General features: G+C 30.9%; 1 protein-coding gene across 2 annotated transcripts in view; it reads left to right on the forward strand.

Moving 5' to 3' along the window:
• Positions 1–2970: 2970 nt before the first annotated feature.
• The window catches only part of LOC107455416 (uncharacterized), a 76009-nt gene continuing 57430 nt past the window's right edge, over positions 2971–21549 (forward strand). Inside the window, exons 1-3 of one of the 2 annotated variants that reach the window (XM_043042178.3) lie at positions 2971–3326; positions 11013–11198; positions 15215–15255. In XM_043042178.3, coding sequence (XP_042898112.2) covers positions 3227–3326; positions 11013–11198; positions 15215–15255 — 327 coding nt within the window. In that variant the 5' untranslated portion in view covers positions 2971–3226. Of the gene's footprint in view, positions 3327–11012; positions 11199–15214; positions 15256–17663; positions 17744–21549 lie in introns of those variants that run through there. The other variant, XM_071187992.2, reaches the window with a different exon arrangement.

A 21549-nucleotide genomic window follows, 5' to 3' on the forward strand; every position in this document is an offset into this window, starting at 1 on the left:
AATATTTAAATAAAATTCATTTAAATTAAAGATAAGCTAAAGTAAAACTAGCTCGCGAAATATGTAAAGGTAAAAAAAATAGGATAAGCTATATTAACTATCAAACTAAAAAGAATTGAACTTGATACTAATAAAATTCTTAAATATTTAAGAAATTATTAATATTTTTAAAAAATTGCAATTATGGTAAGGCCCCACCCCCCTAAATAAAAATTTTTGAAATCAATAAATAGTTCTCAATTTATGCATATTTTTAAAATTCAGACAAATCCATTTTTCAAACATAAAAAAAATTAGATCGCTAAAACTATTCATTAGTAAGTTAGATTCATTCATAAGTCAGATCATTAGTAGTTATAATTATTAGCTAAAAATGTATCTTAAAAAGAACAGCCTTAAAGAATATTTTATTACAATCTATTTAAATTAATAAAAAGTTAAAATAAAACTAGTTCGTGAAATTTACATTAGAAAAAAGCAGGATATTTAAGAGGGAGGTGACGAAAAAATCTAATCCTGTCATTCAAAACCCAATGTCTTCCATATGGTAAAGGGACGAACGAAGGACGTCTCCAAGACAGAAGTCCAAGAAAAAAAAGTGAAGAAATAATATCTATGAAACGACCACCATATGATACAAACAATTTTGTATTGTCAGTTCTTTAGAATGCGGAAATAAGGTTCCTATAAAAAGAAAATTGTTTTATTAATAAACTTGAAATATAACAGACACATTTGAAAAAAAAAATCGAAGGTAAAATGGGAATTTAAATAAGTTAAAATTTATTGAAGTAATTTTTTATGGTTTAACATTTTGCTTTGCAATAAACCCTGCAATCGTTAGGAAATTAGTTTTGTTATATCTGTCTTCCAGTATTTTATAAATATAAAATTTATATCAAAATATTCGTGAGTATTGAAAAATGAAAAACAATAGTGAAAAATTTTCTTCGTTTGTTATTAATTTTTAGCTGATGTTTTTGTAACTGGAGTGATAGCCAAATTGAGAAATTCACTAATCATAAATATAAATTGACTACCACTTCTTAAATTTACTGTTACTTACTACCATACTTAATAATTTTACAAATTTTCTTCATAATTTCATAAATTTATTTCATGAATATGTTACCACTTCCTAATCACAAATTTACTACCACATCACAAATATCATGTTTCTGAAATTTAAAAAAAGTTATTGCTATGTCATAACGCTATACCAGCAAACTTCTTCGGTTTTCGTCTGAAAAAATTAGATTTTTATACTTTATGTCGCAGCAAATTTTATGCTTTGATATTTTAGTCTCGATTTTGCTTGGAAAAACTGACCCAGTTTGAAAGATAATGCTTGAAGCTTTTATAAATGGGGTCCTTTTTACCCGGGTTTAAATTTTCTTCGAGGAAGCTTTTTCTTTCTCAATTTCATAATAAATAAAAATCACATTTTAATATATATAAACATTGCAGTCCTAGAGAATGTTTTCAAGGCTGCTTGCATTAAAGTCAGTAAGACGTCTATTAAGACGTCCAGTCTATTAAGACGTAAGACGTCCAGTATTCGCTCCTCATTTTAGCCGATCCGAATTTTGCATTGGTCATGACATCATTTCTAAAAGCATCAAGCGCGATCGTTCAAATGGTGGGTCCCGCAGTAGACTGATCGTTAAGACACTGTTTCCAGCAGATCACCGAAGTCAAGCATCACTGGCTGCGGTCAGTGTGCGGGTGGGTGACCACTTGGATCGGGTTGCGTAGGGACCGAGGGTGTGCGGTATTGGTCCTCGTTAAACTGTTCTACCGTAAAGTGCTCGACTTCGAGTGCAGGTTGTCGGGCTACCGAAGCGGGGGTGCCATCCCCTCTGCAGAGGATCAAAATCGTGATGGCATGTCTCCGGATCATCCTCAGGGAAGTTTCCCAGACCCTCGCCAATAGCCCAATGTGCAGCTCTAGTGCGACGTAAATGAACTACTACTACTTCAAATGGTGACAAGAGCTTAGCCATGTAAAATCTTGGAACAAAATTTGCTATTAATCACAAAAAGCATTTTGACTAATAAGTTTATAAACTTTTTGTTGACTTTTTAACTCTGTTTTATCCTTCATAGTAAATTTTGAAAAATAACATTCCGCTTTGTATCATATTTTCTTATAACTAATATCTTGCGTTCGTAATGTTTTTTGCGAGCATAATATCTTTTGTAAGCAATTTATAAGAATTCAAAATTTTCTTCTTCTTTATTATCATACGAGTAATATACATTTTTATCTGTTATTTTCGAAAGATGTTTAATTTCAAAATAATCATATTCAGTCATTTTTAATACTTTTGTAAAGTTAAAAATGCTGAATTTAAAATTTCTAAATTTAAAAGTGACTTTTAATTAAGCATTGCAAAATTATTTAAATGAGGAATTTAGAAAAAAATGCATTCAAAATTATTGCAACTAAATTACAGTAAATCAATCGCTCAAATGTAAAAGCCGCATTTTTTAGAAATTATTACAGCTTTGTCTTTCAAATTTTTAATCTCTCAAGTCACGTAGTAAACAGGTTGGTTTTGTATTCTCCAAAATTTCCAATATTACCCAAAATTGTGGGTCTTTTCCCAAAAAGGTACATACTTTTCCGCATCATTTATAATAAAGTGTTTTCCGCATCATTTACAATTTCCAATATTACCCAAAATTCTGCATCATTTATAATAAAGTGTTGGTTTTTTGCAACACAAGTATAAGGTAACGAAAATAATTTTAAAAAATTCTATTTATTTCGATTTTAAGAAATTAAATATTTTAATAATTTATAAATTAATTATTCATTTTTATTACCATACAAAAGCAAAATGGATGCATGAGAACATAGTGTTCCCATTGGACAGGACAATGCCCTATAGTACACTATTGGTGGGTTAGACATCTTGAAGTAGTTGTGAGTGTAAAGAGGGTGAAGGGGTAAAAAAGAAAGAAACTGGAAGATGCTGACGGACGACAGAAATCATCCTTCACAACATCAAATGACCTCCCTCACCAAGCATTGGACGCATCAAATTTCAAAAGAAGACACATTGCGTGGGTGCACCCTTTTCCCCAACGCGTTCGTAAACTCTCTTTTAAACACACGCTCTTCTGCAGTACTAAGATAAACCATCCAAAAAGCATGCAAAGATCACATTGTTGACTTTCATGGGTTTATCTTGATTTGGATAAGCCCTTTATTATCATTTAAATGGGTGCAATTAAAGAACAAACTTTTTTGCTATGTGTTTTATGGACTATTCTGATTATTGGAAACAATGCACAATATTACGATGAAATAGATGATATCGGTGAGTACAAAAATTAAATTTATAACGCTCAAAACTTTATTTGTAAATATTCATAATATTTACCGTTTAAAAATTGAGGTTTTTGTAAAAAAAAAATTTTTAGAGGTAGTGAACAAATGAGGAAAGTTTTAAATTAATTAGAAATTTTACAGAACTTTTGCCAATACTTAACAACGGGATCATGTGCCAATCTGACATTTTATACATCTGTTTAGACTATTAATAAATTGTGAAAGACAAAATTATTTTTACCCATAAACGACCAAAATCTTTGTACTCAGTTTTTTACTTTTTTTAAAACGGTAAATACTGATGAATCAAGTAGTTCATTTTTTAAGAAAATTCCGATGAATAAAGGCATTTGTGTGGATCAAAATATATTTATAATAAACCGATAAAAATAATAATAGTTATATTTTCATCGGAACTTAAGCACTTGCAATATTTCTTAAGACTAAATCGGTAGTCTACTTAGAAATTATCTTCTTAACATAAACTCTAATTCCTAAAATTTTTTTTCAAAGCAAAAATACTTTCTGCATTACTACTTACTACATATTAAATAATCCCAAGAAACTAAGCGGCATAACCTTAAAAACTTCATTCGCATAAAAAATATATAAATAGGAAATAACAGTCGACATGTTTCAAGCGCTCAAAAACAGACGCTCGTTTTCCAGACTTGCCCGACGTGAATGTGGACATAGTGTAGCGCATAAGCATGTTGACTGTTATTTCCAATTTATATATTATTGAACCGATTGAAGGTTTTAATCAGGTAATCACTACTTACTATTGTGCAAACACAACATTAGCGGAAACTGGTTAACCTATTAATACTCAGTAACAAGTAATATTCTACATAAAAGATACTCGATTACAAAAATGTGGTAATACATATTTGTTTATACTAAGCTGATATTTCTTTCTATTATCTGTAATTTCAGCTTTAAGAGAGCATCGTATGGTAGAATGCAATAAACGAATAAATTTAAATTAAACGAATAAATTTAAATACTAAAGCAATATTAAGGTAGACAGAATATTGTGGTTGTTAGAACTATCAATTTCTTCTAAATAAATCCTTACAAGGGAACACTTGTAGTTAGTGAAAAAAAAACCGAATCACCCTAAATAAAAATAAATTTTAATAAATATTTATTATTTTTTATTATTTCATATAATAACCGTCGAAAGAATTTTGAATTGTAAAATATACAATTTTTATATCATTTTAAAGTATGTAATTTTACGTGACAAAACACAAAATTTGAGCAAAATCGGTCGAATAGTTCCTGAGAAATCGAATTTTAAAAAAGGCGTAATTTTAAAATTTGATTTCTCCGGAACTATTCAAATGATTTCGATCAAATTTTGTATTTTTTCCAGTAAAATTACATACTTTAAAATGATGTAAAAATTGTGTACCTTACAATTCCAAATTTTTTTCGATTATTATTTTAAAAAAAATAATAAAAAATAATGCATATTTATTAAAATTTATTTTTTGTATAGAATTATCTTTGAACAAGCGAATGTTATAATTGTATCCAAAAATTTCTCAACTCGCTTAAAAAGTTCTCGAAGTATGACGAAATTTGCAAAAAGTGAAATTAATATTAAAGGGTCCAAACTTTGGATCACTCTCCTGATCAAACTATGGGGACCATATTTCCCAGATTAAGGCTAACCCCCTACAATTTGAAGATTAAAAATCCGAATATGCAAGAAAAAATATATGTGTATTCAGAGAAAGTACGTTTTTGTGCCCGATTTCGTTACTTATTTAATAGTTAGCACTAAACAATTAGCATATTTGAGATCACCCCCTTGAAACATTAAGATTGAGAACGTGAAAGTTCGATCATTAGATCAAAAGTTATTCAGGGTGATCCATTTTTTTTTTCTTTTCTTTTTTTGTACTTGGTAATACTAGAGTGCCTGTATTGAAAAGAGTGATGACAATATCCAAGAGCGCATGCGCTGCCGTCAGATTTTTGTCCAAGGGGGTTGCCAGATGATACACCGAAATTGGCGCCACTCGCTCATTTGGTGTTATTCTGAAGGTTCTGTTATTCTAAGAGTATATACTAAAGTATCAATAATATAAACTTTAAGATTGGAAAGCACATGATATTACAGATTTTTCAAGAAACATTGTCTAGCATCTGAAATTGTTAAAAAATTAACGTCAATGAAAAAAAAAAGACTAATGAAAAGACTTCAGCTTTTAATAAATGCCTTAAATAAAATATAAAAATTAATATTGATTATGCCATTTATTTCAGAAATAATAATTAATAATACAAATTATATAATTTATTATTATTTATTACTTTTTCAGGAAAAAATTATCGCATATTCACCTGAAAAGGTATTGTTTATTTCAACAAATTGTAAACAAAAATTTCCATAATTAGTTGAAATTTAAAACAAACTAGCATTTTATACAGTTGGTAACGAAAAGTAAACAAATGCTACTTTGTAACGCGCATTGTAACATTGTAACGCGCCAACATGTCAAAGTAATATCGCCAAACTCTGCACTTCTGAAGTTTTGATAAAAAGATGCTCAAATCTTAAAATTTATAAGTAATTTAGATAGAAATTATGTGCATTAAAAGTAAATACATTTATTCTTATCTAACCATTAGTTATTTCATCACCTTGTTCTCTTTACAATGAGATAAACATAACTTTATATGCACGCAAGTAAGTGATAATAAGAATAAATTCTAATAACTAACAACTATCCAAATTTTCAGCCATAATTTTAACATTTACTGTAACTGTGAAGTTTCTTATTGAAAAAAAGTAAGTAATGAACTTATTACATGCATTTATTAATACAGAACATAATTTTTTTGAGTCAGATAATTTTCACTCCATGTAATTCCAATGGCGAATTTTCCACTCTCGCCTCCGGCGGTAAAGTTTTTCTGTCCACCAATCAGGAATCGTTTCTCCCTTGTCCACTCTCTTTTACTCTAGGCTCTCTAGGTAATACCACTCATTCTTTCTTTTAAAAAAAACAGCAATTTGAGCCAATTCTTTTTTGAGAAAGACAATCTTTTTAAAAGGATGATTGGTGAAAGTGGCTAAATTCTAATTTGTTATTTAAATATTTATAAATGACTTTTGCAAGTACTAAGTAAAAATATTTTTTGAAATCATGGAAATTTCGCAGTAGTTGCAAGGTATGATAACTCAATCTATAAATTAAACGAAGATGAATCTTTTATTATGCTTTTTTATCTATGAATAATAATAATTGCGTCTATGAAGGTAATCGAAATGATCGTTGTTTATCGTTGTTTACTATAATTGACAGCTATATACCATAAAGAGAAAAGTTTATAACTCGAATTTGCAATAAGTCAAATGTTGCCCTTCATGAAAAAATAATACAAATAAGTCAAATGTTGCCCTTCATGACCCTTCATGAGAACTTTAAAATTCATGATTGAATCTACAAACAATGAATAATGTCCATAAATGCGAAATATGAATGTTTTCTAGTCGGGGCACCAACACATCCCCCTAAGTTCAAATAAACTCTCAAATTTGCTATAACACAAATACTGCATTTTATAAATTAAATTCAGAAATTACATAATCCAAAAGTTTGTTTATTAACAATAATATTTTAATGAATGTAAACTATAGAATCCACCAAGATTTATGAAAAATGTCAAGCTTTTACGTATTTTAAACTTCGTATTTAAGTCACATCTCATCACTCTTGTCTCTTTAAACCTTTTTAAGAGCATATAGTTAAACTTTTTCAAGCAAGTTCTTACCGCACAGTACCTACAATTATCGACTCCCGTAGCTTCTACGTGACTGCTAGATTATAACAACAATATTCGATAAAATAGTAGATAAACTATGATATCCACCTACACTTTTGAGCAATGTCCGACTTTCTGATATTCTAAATTTTGTATTTAAGTCACATTCCACTCTTGTCTCTTTAAACTTTTTTAAGTATCTTAAAACTTTTTTAAATACATTTTTCACACCCCATGGTACCTAAAATTATAGAAACCAGCGACTTCTACGATTGTCGGACAATAACAGTAATATTCTTTGGTAAAATGTACTGTTTTGCCAAACGATCATTTTGAACGAAATTTAAATTTGATTATTAAATATTTTAATAAGAAAATGTGTGTCATTATCTTGTTAAAGTATTTTGTCTAAATCATATAAAATATTTAAACATGATTTAAAATATTGCTTTATTTGCTGGTGATAGTCTAAAGATTTAGAAAGACGCATGAAATTTGGATAAAAGAAAAGCCTAAACAGGTACTATAAATTTCATCTAGTGGAGAAAGAATCGCCTCGTTTCATTCAACTAAATACGAATCTAAATCATTCCACTTTTTATTTTATCATATAGTATAAATCCTTTTTGCCAATAAGAAAAACGCTTGTTTATGCACTAGTAATTTAAGGTAAAATTTTTGTAAATTGGAATAATTTTGCATCCTATTTTTTTAATTCCTCCATGCAGGTTTTTTCTCCCTTTTTTTTTTTGGAAAAATTCAAAACACAACTTTTCTCGATAAGTTTCTTGAATAACTTGTAATTTTAAAGGGGATTTAAACACTTATTTTTAACATATTAGAGGAATATAACTAGATAAAAAATTTTGATGACCAAATGCAAATCACTAACAGCTCTGTCACTTCTACACATGTTTTTTGGACAACCTGTAATTTTTTTGGGATTACCCAATTTGAACTTATTTTTAAAATTTTACAAATCGAAAAGAATATAATCCAATAATAAGAATATAACTAATATAACTAGAACTATGTAATATAACTAGAACTATGTAAGAATGTAACTAGAAGCTAATAAGAATATAACTAGCTAATAGGAATATAATTTTGTGAAATTATTTCCTTGTAAAGTAACTGTACGATTAAAATTCTCTATTTTTAACTGCGTTTAAACTGTAAATAAGAGTAGAGCTTTCATCTTCACTTAGAGGAAATCAAATAAATTTTCTAACTAATAAACTAATTTTTTATTTTTTAAACAAAAACTTAAGCTAAATTAAAATATTCTTAAGGAAAAAAAGCCAGAAAAAATTTTAAACAAAGTAAAAAAGCTAACTCCAAGATATTTATCCCTTTCATCTAATTCTTATCTTGACTCTTTCGTTCTTTAAAAAAACAGCTTCTCTTTTTTATTGTTGACGAAAACCACATCTGCATGATATCAATCCCACCACGACCTTCATCCCATCCTCGTAAAATGAAGGTTCTTTTTTGCATGCCATAATGGTTTAAATAACACTGAATTTAATTATTATTTTGATATTGATTTCTGTTGAGATATAAATTTTAAATAACCGCTCAAAATGTGATTTTTACTTAGAAATATGCAGATTAATGGGATGAAATAATTTGATAATAATGAGGCGAAGTATTTTGATAAAAATTAAATATAATATAAATAACTAAAATAACAACAAATCAAATAATAGTAAATAGTAATTAAATAATAATTATAATAGTGCCTAATTGCAATAAAATAATTTTAAAAAAATTTTAATAAATTTTACTTGATTAAAATTTTTTAATTATTTTTAATTAATGCTTAAAAATAATACTTTTAAATTTTTGGCACTTTTAATATATTTTCAAATATTTTACAGTGCATTTCTTTGCATTTCGGTCATAAAACTAAATCCATTAGAATAAAGTATCCACTAGAACAGGGATGGGCAAACTACGGCCCGCGGGCCAACAGTGGCCCGCCGGAAAGTTTTGTCCGGCCCGTGGACAGAATTTGAACTTTCTAATTCGAGGAGAATATAAACAATATACATCCATTTTCTTGTCTACTTTGTTTAAAGCTATTTTCATTCTTTTTTTTCTAACAAAATTACTGATGACATTTTTAATTTCGCTATTTTTGTCCTACAAAACATAAATTGATGGAAATAGCTAACACAGACAGCTTCACTTGGTAAAATGTTGAAAGAAGAAGTTCTTTATAGAATAGCCGTAGATTGGCACCATCTGAAGCAGTTGTTTCTAAGTATGCCAAAGTTTGAGTTTTATAAATCATTACCAAAAGCTATTTTCCCAAATTTAATGAATCATGCCCAGAAAATCAGCACCATATATGCTTCATCTTATACATGTGAACAAGTGTTTGCAATGATGAACCTTAGAAAAAATCATTTCAGAAGTAGACTAATAACTAAACATTCAGTCTCGTTCCTTAAAATAAGTACATCTCACTTGGAACCTCAATGTAAGGAACTTTTAAAAATGAAGTCACAATTTCATTCATCTCATTGAATATTTAAATTAAAACTTGTATATCGTTTTTTTTATTTTATTTATTTTAGCAATTTTTATCTGGCCCTCCAAACTTTTTTTTCTCGATCTTTTGCCCTCGACTAAAAAAGTTTGCCCACCCCTGCACTAGAATCTCTAATAGGAAGAAAAAGTTTTGAGACACTTGTCTTTTACTTATGTAAATGTCATAGTTAGGTTGACTGTTATTTACCAGGCAAAAAACTGATCACGTTTGATTATTTAACCTTTTTTAATAAGAAAAAACAAAAATTTTTTAGGTGTAATTAATGATGCAAAAACTGCAATGAAATTTACAATAAAAGTCAAATTTTTCGTCTAATGGCGTCTCGTTCTTAACTGCGACATGAATTAACAAGCGAGACATGAAATTCTCCAATCCATTAGGTCTAATTTTGAACAGAAAAAAAAATCAGTTGTCAGTACATGTGATTCAATGGTATCATGCTCCAAGGTGAGTGTTTTTGTTCTCTTTTTGAAAGAATATCAGACTAAGTTAAGTGCATACAATATCAGATGCCTAACTGGTAAGTAAAGTTTTGATTATTTCTAGGCAGATAGTATAAGGGATAAAGAAAACCAATCTATTAGACGTAATTCGATTGATACATTGTCTAACAGCTAAACATTTATTTTCTTCAAGTAAATATATGTATCGATCAGAAGATGGCGAATATGAAATTTTAACCTAATAGAGAAAACTAATAATAAGAAATATTCAGCTTATGAATTACAAAATTGATACCACTTATTAATTTTTCCTTGGTGCGTATGAACCCTGCATTAATGCTTTGCCATAAGACGTGGTCTATATATGAAAAACGCCTACGCGAAAAAGTGGAAGTACGTATTAGTTTATACCAAGAGAACATTTCTATTTGTTTCTATCTCTTTATTAAAAAAAAAGTTTTTCAACTTCTGATTCAAGTATAAGCTTCAAATATTACGCTATACAGAATTATGTTATTTCATCAAACTATATCCCTATTATTAAAAACTTGTGCAACCACTTTTTTTCTTTTTTGGAACAATTAACCGTCTTTTTAACCCACTGGCGGTTAAGCAAATGGGTAAATTTTGGAGAATGTTTCTCCCCTATACACTATTCAACTATCTATTAACATGGAAAAACCGGTTTTGCTATGCAGAGAAGACTGCAGGTTAAAATGCGACTTTTTACGTGCAGAACTGTCAGTGGGTTAAAAGAGCGTTATGCACAAGTGGGTTAGAACGGAATAACCACTTAAATATGATTTTTTATATTTTGTTTTTTGCTCTTTGATGTAATGTATTCATAATTAAAATCATCACTTTTTCTGTATTAAAACTATTTTGATTATTACAGATGATGCAACAACTTGTTTATTTGACGGTGTAAGATATGCTGATCAAGAAGAATGGAAACCAGATGCTTGCACGTCTTGTAGATGTTATTTAGGAAATACTGTATGTGATACAGAAGAATGTCCTGATTTAGAATGTCGAACTCAAAAGTTTATTCCACTAGGAAAGTGCTGTCCTGTCTGTGCAGGTAAGAGCAAAAATATTTCGTGCTTTATTTTAGTACTTTTATGATAGTCCGAAACACCAAATTTACTCGAAGATTGAGAACAATGCTAGAAAGCAGTTTTCTGACATCAAAAAGCTAAAAAAAGAGCTTGTCGAATTGAAGGATCAGTCACACTGGATGCGAATTTTTTCTCTTGCGAATGAGAACCTGATTGGCGAGTTTTTCCGTTGAAGAATATTTTCCACCAATCCAGTTCTCATTCGAATGCGAGTTTCTTCTCATGCGCAGAAATTGCAGACAATGAGAATGGTCTCTTACACCATTCCTGAAGTTTCAAACCTTGTAAGGATAATCGAAAAATATCCACATGAAGCAAAAAGCAAATCATCACAAGCCTGACTCGGAATACACAACGTGAACAGACTGGAGCCTTTAAACTTGTTTACGTTTGAATGCTTATGTATCCCTCATAAAGAGGTTCTCCGAAGCAAGAGAATAGGTTTAAACTGTTTTATTACGCAACAAGCTCTATTTTGTAAATGTTTGAGAAAGGAAATACCTCTTCGCGCTTCAGAACCGGTTTTTATTTATATTCAGACAAAAAAAATTATAACTTTATGAGGACTCATCATGATTTTGGCTTTAAGATCGGTTAACATTCAACTTAACTGCGCCACAAAATTAACATTCGACTAGTTGTCCATTGTGTCCACTAAACAACACTTGCCTGAAAGAAGGCTAGAAGAATCAGACGCGAAAAATCGGGTTTTTGTTCCCCTTGTGAGATTAGGCACTTGATGTCAAGCCTCTTGTAGATGACGAAAAGGAATTAACTTTATTCAAAAATAAAATGTTAGCATTATTTGTGTTCAAAAATTTAAATGGTTACAATAGTTTTGCAAGCTGCCAAAGTTGGAAGCTCTTTGACGTGCAAAATATCAAAATCAATATGTATTTTCCCCGTCATTAATGTTTTTATTTCGAATTGTTTTAATTAAAGCTTAATCCCCTGATCTAAGACAATCTCTATGCTAGATGAATTATTTATATTAATGAACTCTTCATTCATGAACTAAGTATGAATGCGAATTCAACAGTAGTCAAATAGCTTACAACATTTTTAATGAAAACTTTAACTAAAAAAGGCTTTTTAATTTTGTTAGTAGTTATAGCCACTTAAAACTTTAACTGTGAGAGGTATAAAAACAAGCCAGTTTCAATGAAGATAATACTGGTTCTAAAATAATTTATTTAAAAGAGCTTTATTTTGATTTTTTAAACAAATATTAACTATTTTAATTTTATATTTTTAATATTAAAGCAATATGAATCAGGGTAGATTCTCAATTGCCGTTCTGCAGATTGGTTGATTAATTTTTTTATTTACCTATTAATCATTATCAGAAATGAAACAAATTTGTTTCTTTTATCTCAACATTTATAACTTTTTTTAACATTTACATATTTAATTGACTTAAATATATATTTACCTCCACATGAGTGAAATTCTTTGAGAGTGTTTTTGATTCCGATAAAAAAATCGGCTTCATTTTTTTTCTTTTCTTTTTTTGTAAATAAATATTTTTCACTTTTGTGTATAAATATGTTTCATAACTTTAAATGCCGCTATTCAAAGTAATAAAGGAATTAATAAAAATTGAATAAATATTTAAAAAAAAAAAGAAAACTACTTTAAATAACTTATGAAAATAATAATTATGTGTAAAACAGGAAATATTTTACAGAATTTAAATAAAAATATACCTCAATAATGTAATGGAGATTCTGAAGAAAACTAGAAAATATGAGCAAAATCCGAGACCATCATCTGGGAAAAGTTTTATGACAAAATGCCGAGAAAAAGAAATGGTTTCAGTTTGAAAGTCACCCCCTTTTTACACCATAATTCCTATAAACTACAACCATTCCTATACCTACCAACTTCAGAAGAAAGTTTTCTCAGTGGTACAGGAAAAGGAAAATTGTATGCTTTGTATTTTGTGTGAGCTTAACTACACACCGTAATTTTAGCAAAACTGAACTGTATGAAATATATGGGCACCTGAAGCCGTTTGAGGCCTTTTCCCATTCATCTTTAACTTGCACTGTGTTAACTTGTGTCCTTAACTTGTGGTATTTCGATGAGGTGGGGGAAAGAAAAGAATGTATTTGTGTTTATCATTTGATTCCGACTGTGTAAGACACCATAATATGGTAATCATGCGTTTATATATACAGCGCCCGTGATAAGCATTCACCACCTCACCAAATGCGAAAAAAATCGTTAATTTGTTAATCGTTAAATAGTTAATTAGCTAATCGTAAAATTGTGCTTTGGCGAAAACATTGGCGAAGGATTTTTTCCACTGGAAAGAAAAAATATATTTAACTCGATTCTCAAAGTTACGTCAAAATGAATTTTTCTTAACAAATCCATATTTTTTATTCGCTTTCAGAAATTTTCGGTATATTCTCTGCATAACCAATGAGAATTGGGTCCAAATAATATAAGCCTGAAACAAACAATAGTAAAAAAAATTTCTAGGAATTAAAAAATTTTCATAAAAAATTGCTAGAATTTGCATTTGGCGAAAATTTTCGAAAATTGGGGAATACTTTTGATATTTGGCTAATTTCTTCTTCTTCCTCTTTATCAGTGCAACTGCCCCTTGCAGGCTTTGGCTGCCTCAACAGCTGACAAACGCCAGTGCCTACTATCCATGGCAACTCCCTTCCAATTTCAAATATTTGAGGTTTTCAGGTTCATGTCCTTGCAGGCATCTGAAAGGGGATCTACCTCTGGGACGCGACCCCTCGGGGTTCCTAAAGGAGACGATTCTCATGGTGCTATTTTCAAGGCTTCTCCATAGATGGCCCAGCCATCTCAGTCTATCACTGTAAATTATTTGTGTAATTTGGGGCTGCTTATAGAGACGGTGGAGCTCTAAATTGTATCTGGTTCGACAGCATCCTCTTTTTTTAATCGCGCTAAAGATGGATCTGAGGATCTTTTTTTCGAAAGTCTGCAGTGGCAGCTGTATATCTGAATTTAAGAACAAAATTTCGCTTCCATACAGCAGTACAGGAAGTGTGAGTGTCTTATAGAGTTTAGTTTTGTTTTTCGGCTGAGAAGGTTCGATCTTACCTGTCTCCTCAGTCCAAACAAACACTTATTAGCGATTTTGACTCTGTTGTCGATTTCTGCTCTAAGTATGTTTTGATTGTTAACAACAGTGCCAAGGAATTTGACTAATTTACTGCCTAATAATTTGAAATCCTCAGCACGGGCCCTGTATACGTATATGATTAATTTGTTTACATGAAGTGGTGATTAAAATAATTTTAAAATAAATTTATAAATTCAAAAAATAAATAAAAATCATAAATTTTATTTCAATTTTAAATATAAAAATAAAATCTTACTCAAAATGCGTCAAAGTTTGTAGCTATGCTTTCTCTGGGCGCACTCTCCATTCACTGATTAAATCTATTATTTCAATCTTCCCTCCTCCTCCCCTAAAAACAATAGGAGAGCCAAAAATATTTCTCAACATCCTTTAACATATAGGTCTTGTAACATGCAGTGTCACATTGTCCCTTATAAGTGATTACCTATAGTCTGCATAGATAAAGCAGGACAATTTGAAACAATGAACATTTTTCAATAGTAAAAATAAATTAGTTTGCCTTGCTTAAATGACAGAAAGGTATGCCTTAGTAACTTTACTTACCCCTGAATATTGATCCTTTGTTTGGTAAGTAAGGGGAAAAGACTCATTTCCTTTCTTTGAACAAATATTGAAAGGCTCATATCGATGAGGTAAAATCATTTTCAAATATTGTTATATGCTCAATAAAGGTTTTAAAAATTTTAAAAGAAGCAGGAGAAATGTTTAAGAATATTTTTTCTTTTAAAAAAATGAGTAGTTAGAGAAATTAATTATAATTAAAAATGGTCATTTACAATAGAAGTGCTTGAAACCTCCTGAACTTCTCTCTTACTTACGCCAATGTATAAGACTACATTTATTTTTCAGATGATGAGGCTGCATTTGGTCCAGATGAAACTGTAATCCAAGTGAGTATTATCTTAATATTAAAAACTTTTTTTAAACTTCTAAAATATAGTAAGTATTTCGTAAAAGCTAAAATTTGAATCGTGAACTGAATTCATAGAAAAATGGTTAATAAAACAGGGATGCCTAGTTTTGAAAATAAGTCGGGAAATCTTGGTTAACCGAGTATAACAATAACAAATTTCCTAAAACCGGAAGAAATCTAGCAAAGCCCGTTTTAATCCATCCACTCATCTTGCGCTCGCTAGGCAAAGTGTGACCAGGCATAATATTTTGGAAAGTTTATAGAGAATAAGTTACATGTCTTTTAATATAACTATTTATATGACTTTTCCAAGTTTTATGTATTTAATCAAGTCATGAGACATAAAATGAAATAAGGATATTAGAAACAATTATTAAATACACTGAATGACGTACCACCTTTTGAATTCACCAAATGTGGCTATTTTATATCGGTTTGAATCTAAAGCCATTGTTTTTGGCAACATTGTTTTTCTCTCTATATCACTCAAAACATAGAAAAATTCAAGAAAACAATAGTCTATAAAAAATAATCCCTCAGAAAAATGTAGACAATTTTTTTGTAAATTACTACGATGGTATCAAATCTATGCTTTGAGCTTAAAAGTAAATCGGAAATATTAACCGAAAAACCTAGCTTATACGTTAAACTACCAAATCTCACCCGCGGCCTTATAGACCCGTATTTTATAATGCTTTCTCTGGGAGAGCCGGTATCCTGGAACTGTTTCCATAAGTTAAACGCGACGCTGATCATTAAATAGAACGCTCCACAAGTCTGGACCTGAGATTGGCTTTCTTCTAGCCTTCTCACAATTCGCCCCCTCATTCCATCATATAAACGTTGGTGGTAACTCATTTTTTTTACTATTTTAATTCGAATTTAACCTATTACTGCAAAATAACACCAAGAAATTCTCCGGGATGTGCTGGAAAGATTTAAAGTTTATTGTGCTACATGATTTAAAGTTTATTGTATTAACAATAATATTTTACATTAATAAATGGGGAAATATAATTCTCCCAATGAGGTGACCCGGGTTCGATCCCAGCGATAGCTGGTCGATTTGAATTCTGCACCTGGCTCGCACCGACCATAGTGCTGACGTAAATACCCTCAGTTGTAGACGGATCATGGGTTTGAGTCCCCTTGCCGTCAGGCTAACAATGGAAGGTGTTCGAGGTTTTCCTCTCCATGTAACGCAAATGCGGGTTAGTTACTTAGAAAAGTCCTCTACAAAGCCACATTTCTCCCACTACTTTATCCAGGAGTTCCCTTGACTTCTGGATCGGGTTCAAAATCACAAGGCTACGGAGTTGAACATTGGTAATTGTAAACCCTAAAATTGGGTCGGCTGTTCAACGACTGTTATAAAATATTGAAATAAAACTATCTATATGGAGCAATACCTATATGGATTTTACTTCGTGTAATCAGACTTTTAATCCGTATGTATGAAAATTATCCATATGCAAAATTGACTGTGTATAGCTAAGCACAAATGGTGCTAGGGGTTAAAATTTACCGTAAGGGTTCCAGGTTACTACTTTCGATTTATTTTTAAGCCTGAACTTGAAAAAACAAACCAACCATCCAACATTATTATACATTTAAGCGTTCTTTCAATTTAAATTTCAACGAAACAAACAACAAATGGATTTGAAAAACTCCACAAGCATTCTATGATGCTGTCCAAAAAATAACAAACAGTGATAATGTACACTAATATAGCCTATAAGGGATAACACTCAAAACAGGGTAAACCTTACACTTTATTTATGTTCTGATGTTAATTTTCTTAAATTTATTTTAGGTGCACAACCTTTTAGAATTTAAAAATTACTGAAAACTCTTAGGAATGCTAAAATTATTCGTAAATTTAAAGTAAAACACAATAATAAAACTAGAATATTAAGCCTGTTTACACATCGCCTCGTAAACATAACATAAAACGCTGGATACACCGAAAGTTTTCTAAATTACTTTCGCCTTAGGAAGCTTGTTATAATTTACATTTAATCAACCATCCATGATGAATTTTTGGTGCCTACGTTCCGTTCATATATGACTCTTTCGGATTTGAACTAGAATCTAAGGTACACAGCAAGAACTACTTCGATTTTTAGACTTAGAACTCATTATTGACATAAAAAGTAAATCAGGTAACAAATACTATGCATACAAAAAACGCTACTCAAGAAAGTCACAAAGTACAATGAACACGTTGTGAGCCAAATTGCCTCAAAATACGCCGGATACTGTAACCAGGAAGTATAACTGTAAAGAGCCTGCAGCGCCTCCTAGCTACAAAAACATCATCCATATTTTTTGCCTCTAGCGCCATCTTTAGAAGTTCAATATACCATAATTAAGAACTTTTGTTGGCAGCTTTAAAGTATTTTGGTTTCGGTTTGTTTGTTTACATCAGAGTCGTCAAACATACTTGTCGTGACTATTTCAGATAGGTGCGTATTTAAAATTCGTTGAAAGCAACCTTTTCATTTTCATTACTACTGCTCTGATTTAAATTTTTGTTAATGTGTAACCTTATTTTATAAGCATATGTTATTAAAGAATTAAGTACTCATCTTTTTACATATTTTTCCTTATTTTAAATATTTTGACACATATTTATTCCTTTTCAAAGTAATGGGTTGGAAAAAAATAACAATTGTAATAGTTCTCTGGCGTTAGTGATTAATATAGAATCGATTTATATTTCTATAAATTTGTTTTGCGAATTTCTGTTTTACAATCAGAGGCGTAGCTAAGTATCCTATAAGTAACAAGTATCCTATTCAATTTTTAGCTAAATGTAATGAAAATTCAGAGAAGTTGTGGGGCTCATAAATAGTAAATGACACTGGTAATATTTAAAGGAGAAAAATATTTTGTTCAGGAATTTACTTTAAACTATTTTTAATGAATTTAGATTCTCCTTAAAGCTGCAACTGGGGACCTACGGCCCCTCTTCCCCCTCCCCTCCAGCTATGACACTATCTATAATGTGTTGTTGTTGTTGTTCATTTACGTCGCACTAGAGCTGCACAATGGGCTATTGTCGACGGTCTGGGAAACATCACTGAGGATGATCCGAAGACATGCCATCACAATTTTGATCCTGTGCAGAGGGGATGGCACCCCCGTTTCGGTAGCCCGACGACCTGCATACGAAGTCGAACACTTTACGGTAGAACAGTTTAATGAGGACCCATACCGCACACCCTCGGTCCTTACGCAGATTGATCCAAGTGGTCAACCACCCGCACACTGACCATCTATAATGTGAGCATTATTTACCCGGAATTAAGAGCATGGAGTTTTCATGCAAAAATTACTATTTAATTTGTTTTTTAATTATAACCGATAAATTCAATATTTGGATCGCGTTACAAAACTATGCATTTGTCCACGCCCTCATTGGCGAGATTGTAATGCGCCAAGCGTAGCTTTCTAGCGTTCTTTTCTCATTCAATAAAAAATTACCAAACGTTACAGTCCATTTGACTCTATTAGCTCCGACATCTTTGGTCCTAGCGACCTGGAGCAGAACTAGCCTCAATATGAGCACAATTAACTCAATAACAAATCTTAATCGCCAACGTGGGGCAATTAAAACAAAAATAAACAAAATCCAAAAATTTTTGGAAGAACATTCAACGCAGCAGGATGCAAGCGCCGCTGCCATCATTCTCAAAAAGAAACTGAAAGTAGCAATGGAACTACAAGCATCGATATCAGAACTGATAAAAGGATATACGCTACTTCCGGAAGAAATTGATCTGAAAGATAATCTAGATGTTGCTCAAGATATAGAAGATGAAATCGAAGAAATAGAGGTAAAGATTAATATTTTACTCTCTAAAATTGATAATAATAAACCTAATGAAACGGAATCAAATGCTTTATGTACCAACATATATAAAATTCCGGATTTACCCCTACCTTTCTTTTCCGGAAAATATGAAGAATTTCAAAATTTTAAAATTCAATTTAATTCTATTATTGGAAATAATAAAGAGTTGAGCGACACACAACGACTGTGCTATCTTAAAAGCTGCCTCAAAGGCGAAGCAAAACGCCTTGAGTCAGCCCAAGATACATTTGAATCTTTATGGTCTTCCCTTGAAGATAGATACGAAAACAAACGAGCAGTTATCGATTGCCATGTTAATAAATTATTAAATTTTTCAAGAGTCCCTGACGCTCCTAATCAGCTCATGCAATTAATCGATAACACTAAATGTAATTTACGAGCATTAAACTTGCTTGAATTTAAATCAAATGAGCTATCAGATACATTGATAATGCACATTTTATTCCAAAAACTCGATCCAGAAGTTAGAAAAAGTTTTGAAATGAAATTGTCGAAAAACGAAATACCCAAACTAGACAATTTTCTAAGTTTTTTGGAAGAACGTTCTAGAATTATGCAAGGTCTTAATATTAAAGAGGAAAGAAAGAAGCCCCATTTTAGTTCAAGGCCAAATACAGAGAAAATGTATTTAATTAAATCGAAAGTGAATAACCCATGTTTATTAGGTTGTAGGGAAAGTCATAAACTTTATAAATGCGATAAATTCAAACGAATGAGTGTAAATCAGCGAATTGAAATAGTAAAAACTCATAATTTGTGTTTTTCATGCTTAAATAAGCACTTTCCTAATCCTTGCATGTCTAAATACACTTGCTTTTGTAAAAGCAAAGATCATCATTCTTTACTTCATGAAAATATGAGAAATGAGTCATTTACATTTGAAACAGCAGTAGAAGAGAAAAAGGAGACAGACATCTTGTCACCCCTCTCCCCTCCTTTCATTCCTTTGAACACTTTGTTTACGAATAAAAACGAAAATGCTAATTGCGTGATTTTAAATACGGCGGTTGTTTATATTAAAGATGGGCAGGGCATATTTAGACCATTAATAGCCACTTTAGATAGCTGTTCAAGTTCGAATTTAATAAGCAGTAGAGCTGCTAATTTATTGGGTTTAAAGAAACAAAAAACAAATGTTCCGATTTCTGGTGTTAATGACTCGTGCATTACAGCTAAATCATTTGTTCGTACCGAGTTAACAAATGAAGAAAATAATAAATCTTATTATTTAGACTTGTTAATAGTTCCAAAAATTGCGGTTCTTCCACCCACATTTGTAAACATATCGAATTTAAGTTTATCTGAAAGAATAAAACTTGCCGATAATAATTGGAATAAACCAAAACGAATTGATGCTCTTTTAGGAGCAGAATTATTCTTCGAACTATTGGGTACGAATAAAATTAAAATTAAAGATTCCCAATTAATATTAATTGAAACGTTTTTTGGTCATGTTGTATCGGGAGTTGCGAACAACTTTAATTCTAATTTAGAGAAAATTAACGATTCGTGTTTTTTACTTGCTGAAACCGAAAATCTTGATAAGGCGTTAACTTCCTTTTGGGAAATAGAACACGTAAGCGAAAATAAACCAATGGTTGATGACGAATTAAACTATTGTAATGAGCATTTTTTAAATACTCACTACCGAAAAACAGATGGTAGATACGTGGTTGAATTGCCGATTAAACAACAATATTCAGCTAATATTTCATTCGGTGATTCAAAACAAATTGCGTCTAAGAGATTAAAACAATTATGGAATCGCTTAGATCGTGATCCTAAATTAAAAGAATTGTACATTAGTTTTATTCGCGAGTACGAATCTTTAGGTCACATGGAAGAAATTTGCGATGATTCAATTCCGGATGAAGGATATTTTTTACCCCATCATGGTGTATTGCGACCGTCCAGCACTTCAACTAAATTAAGGGTTGTTTTTGATGGGAGTTGTAAAACTACGAATGGAATGTCCTTAAATGATTTTTTATGTAAAGGCGGAATCCTACAGGACGATCTTTTTACAATTATGGTTCGTTTTCGAAAGCATATTTTCGCATTTACGGCCGATATAAATAAAATGTTTCGGCAAATCGAAATAAATCCGTTGCAAACTAAATATCAAAAAATTTTGTGGAAAGAGGGGAGGGAGGAACCTCTCAAGGTGTACAATTGGAAAACCGTTACCTATGGTTGTACATCCAGTCCCTATCTTGCTACAAGAGTTCTACATCAAATTGCAACCGATGAAGAAAAGAATTTTCCTATTGCCTCTAAGGTTCTAATGGAGGATTTCTATATGGATGACTGCCTTTCGGGGTCAAGCAGTATTGAGGAATTTAATGAACTAAGACAACAACTAACTAAGCTCCTTCAAAAGGGACAAATGAAATT

Source organism: Parasteatoda tepidariorum, chromosome 12, assembly GCF_982258835.1.
Source record: "Parasteatoda tepidariorum strain Cologne lab strain chromosome 12, Ptep-v5.0, whole genome shotgun sequence".
Lineage (NCBI taxonomy): Eukaryota > Metazoa > Arthropoda > Arachnida > Araneae > Theridiidae > Parasteatoda > Parasteatoda tepidariorum.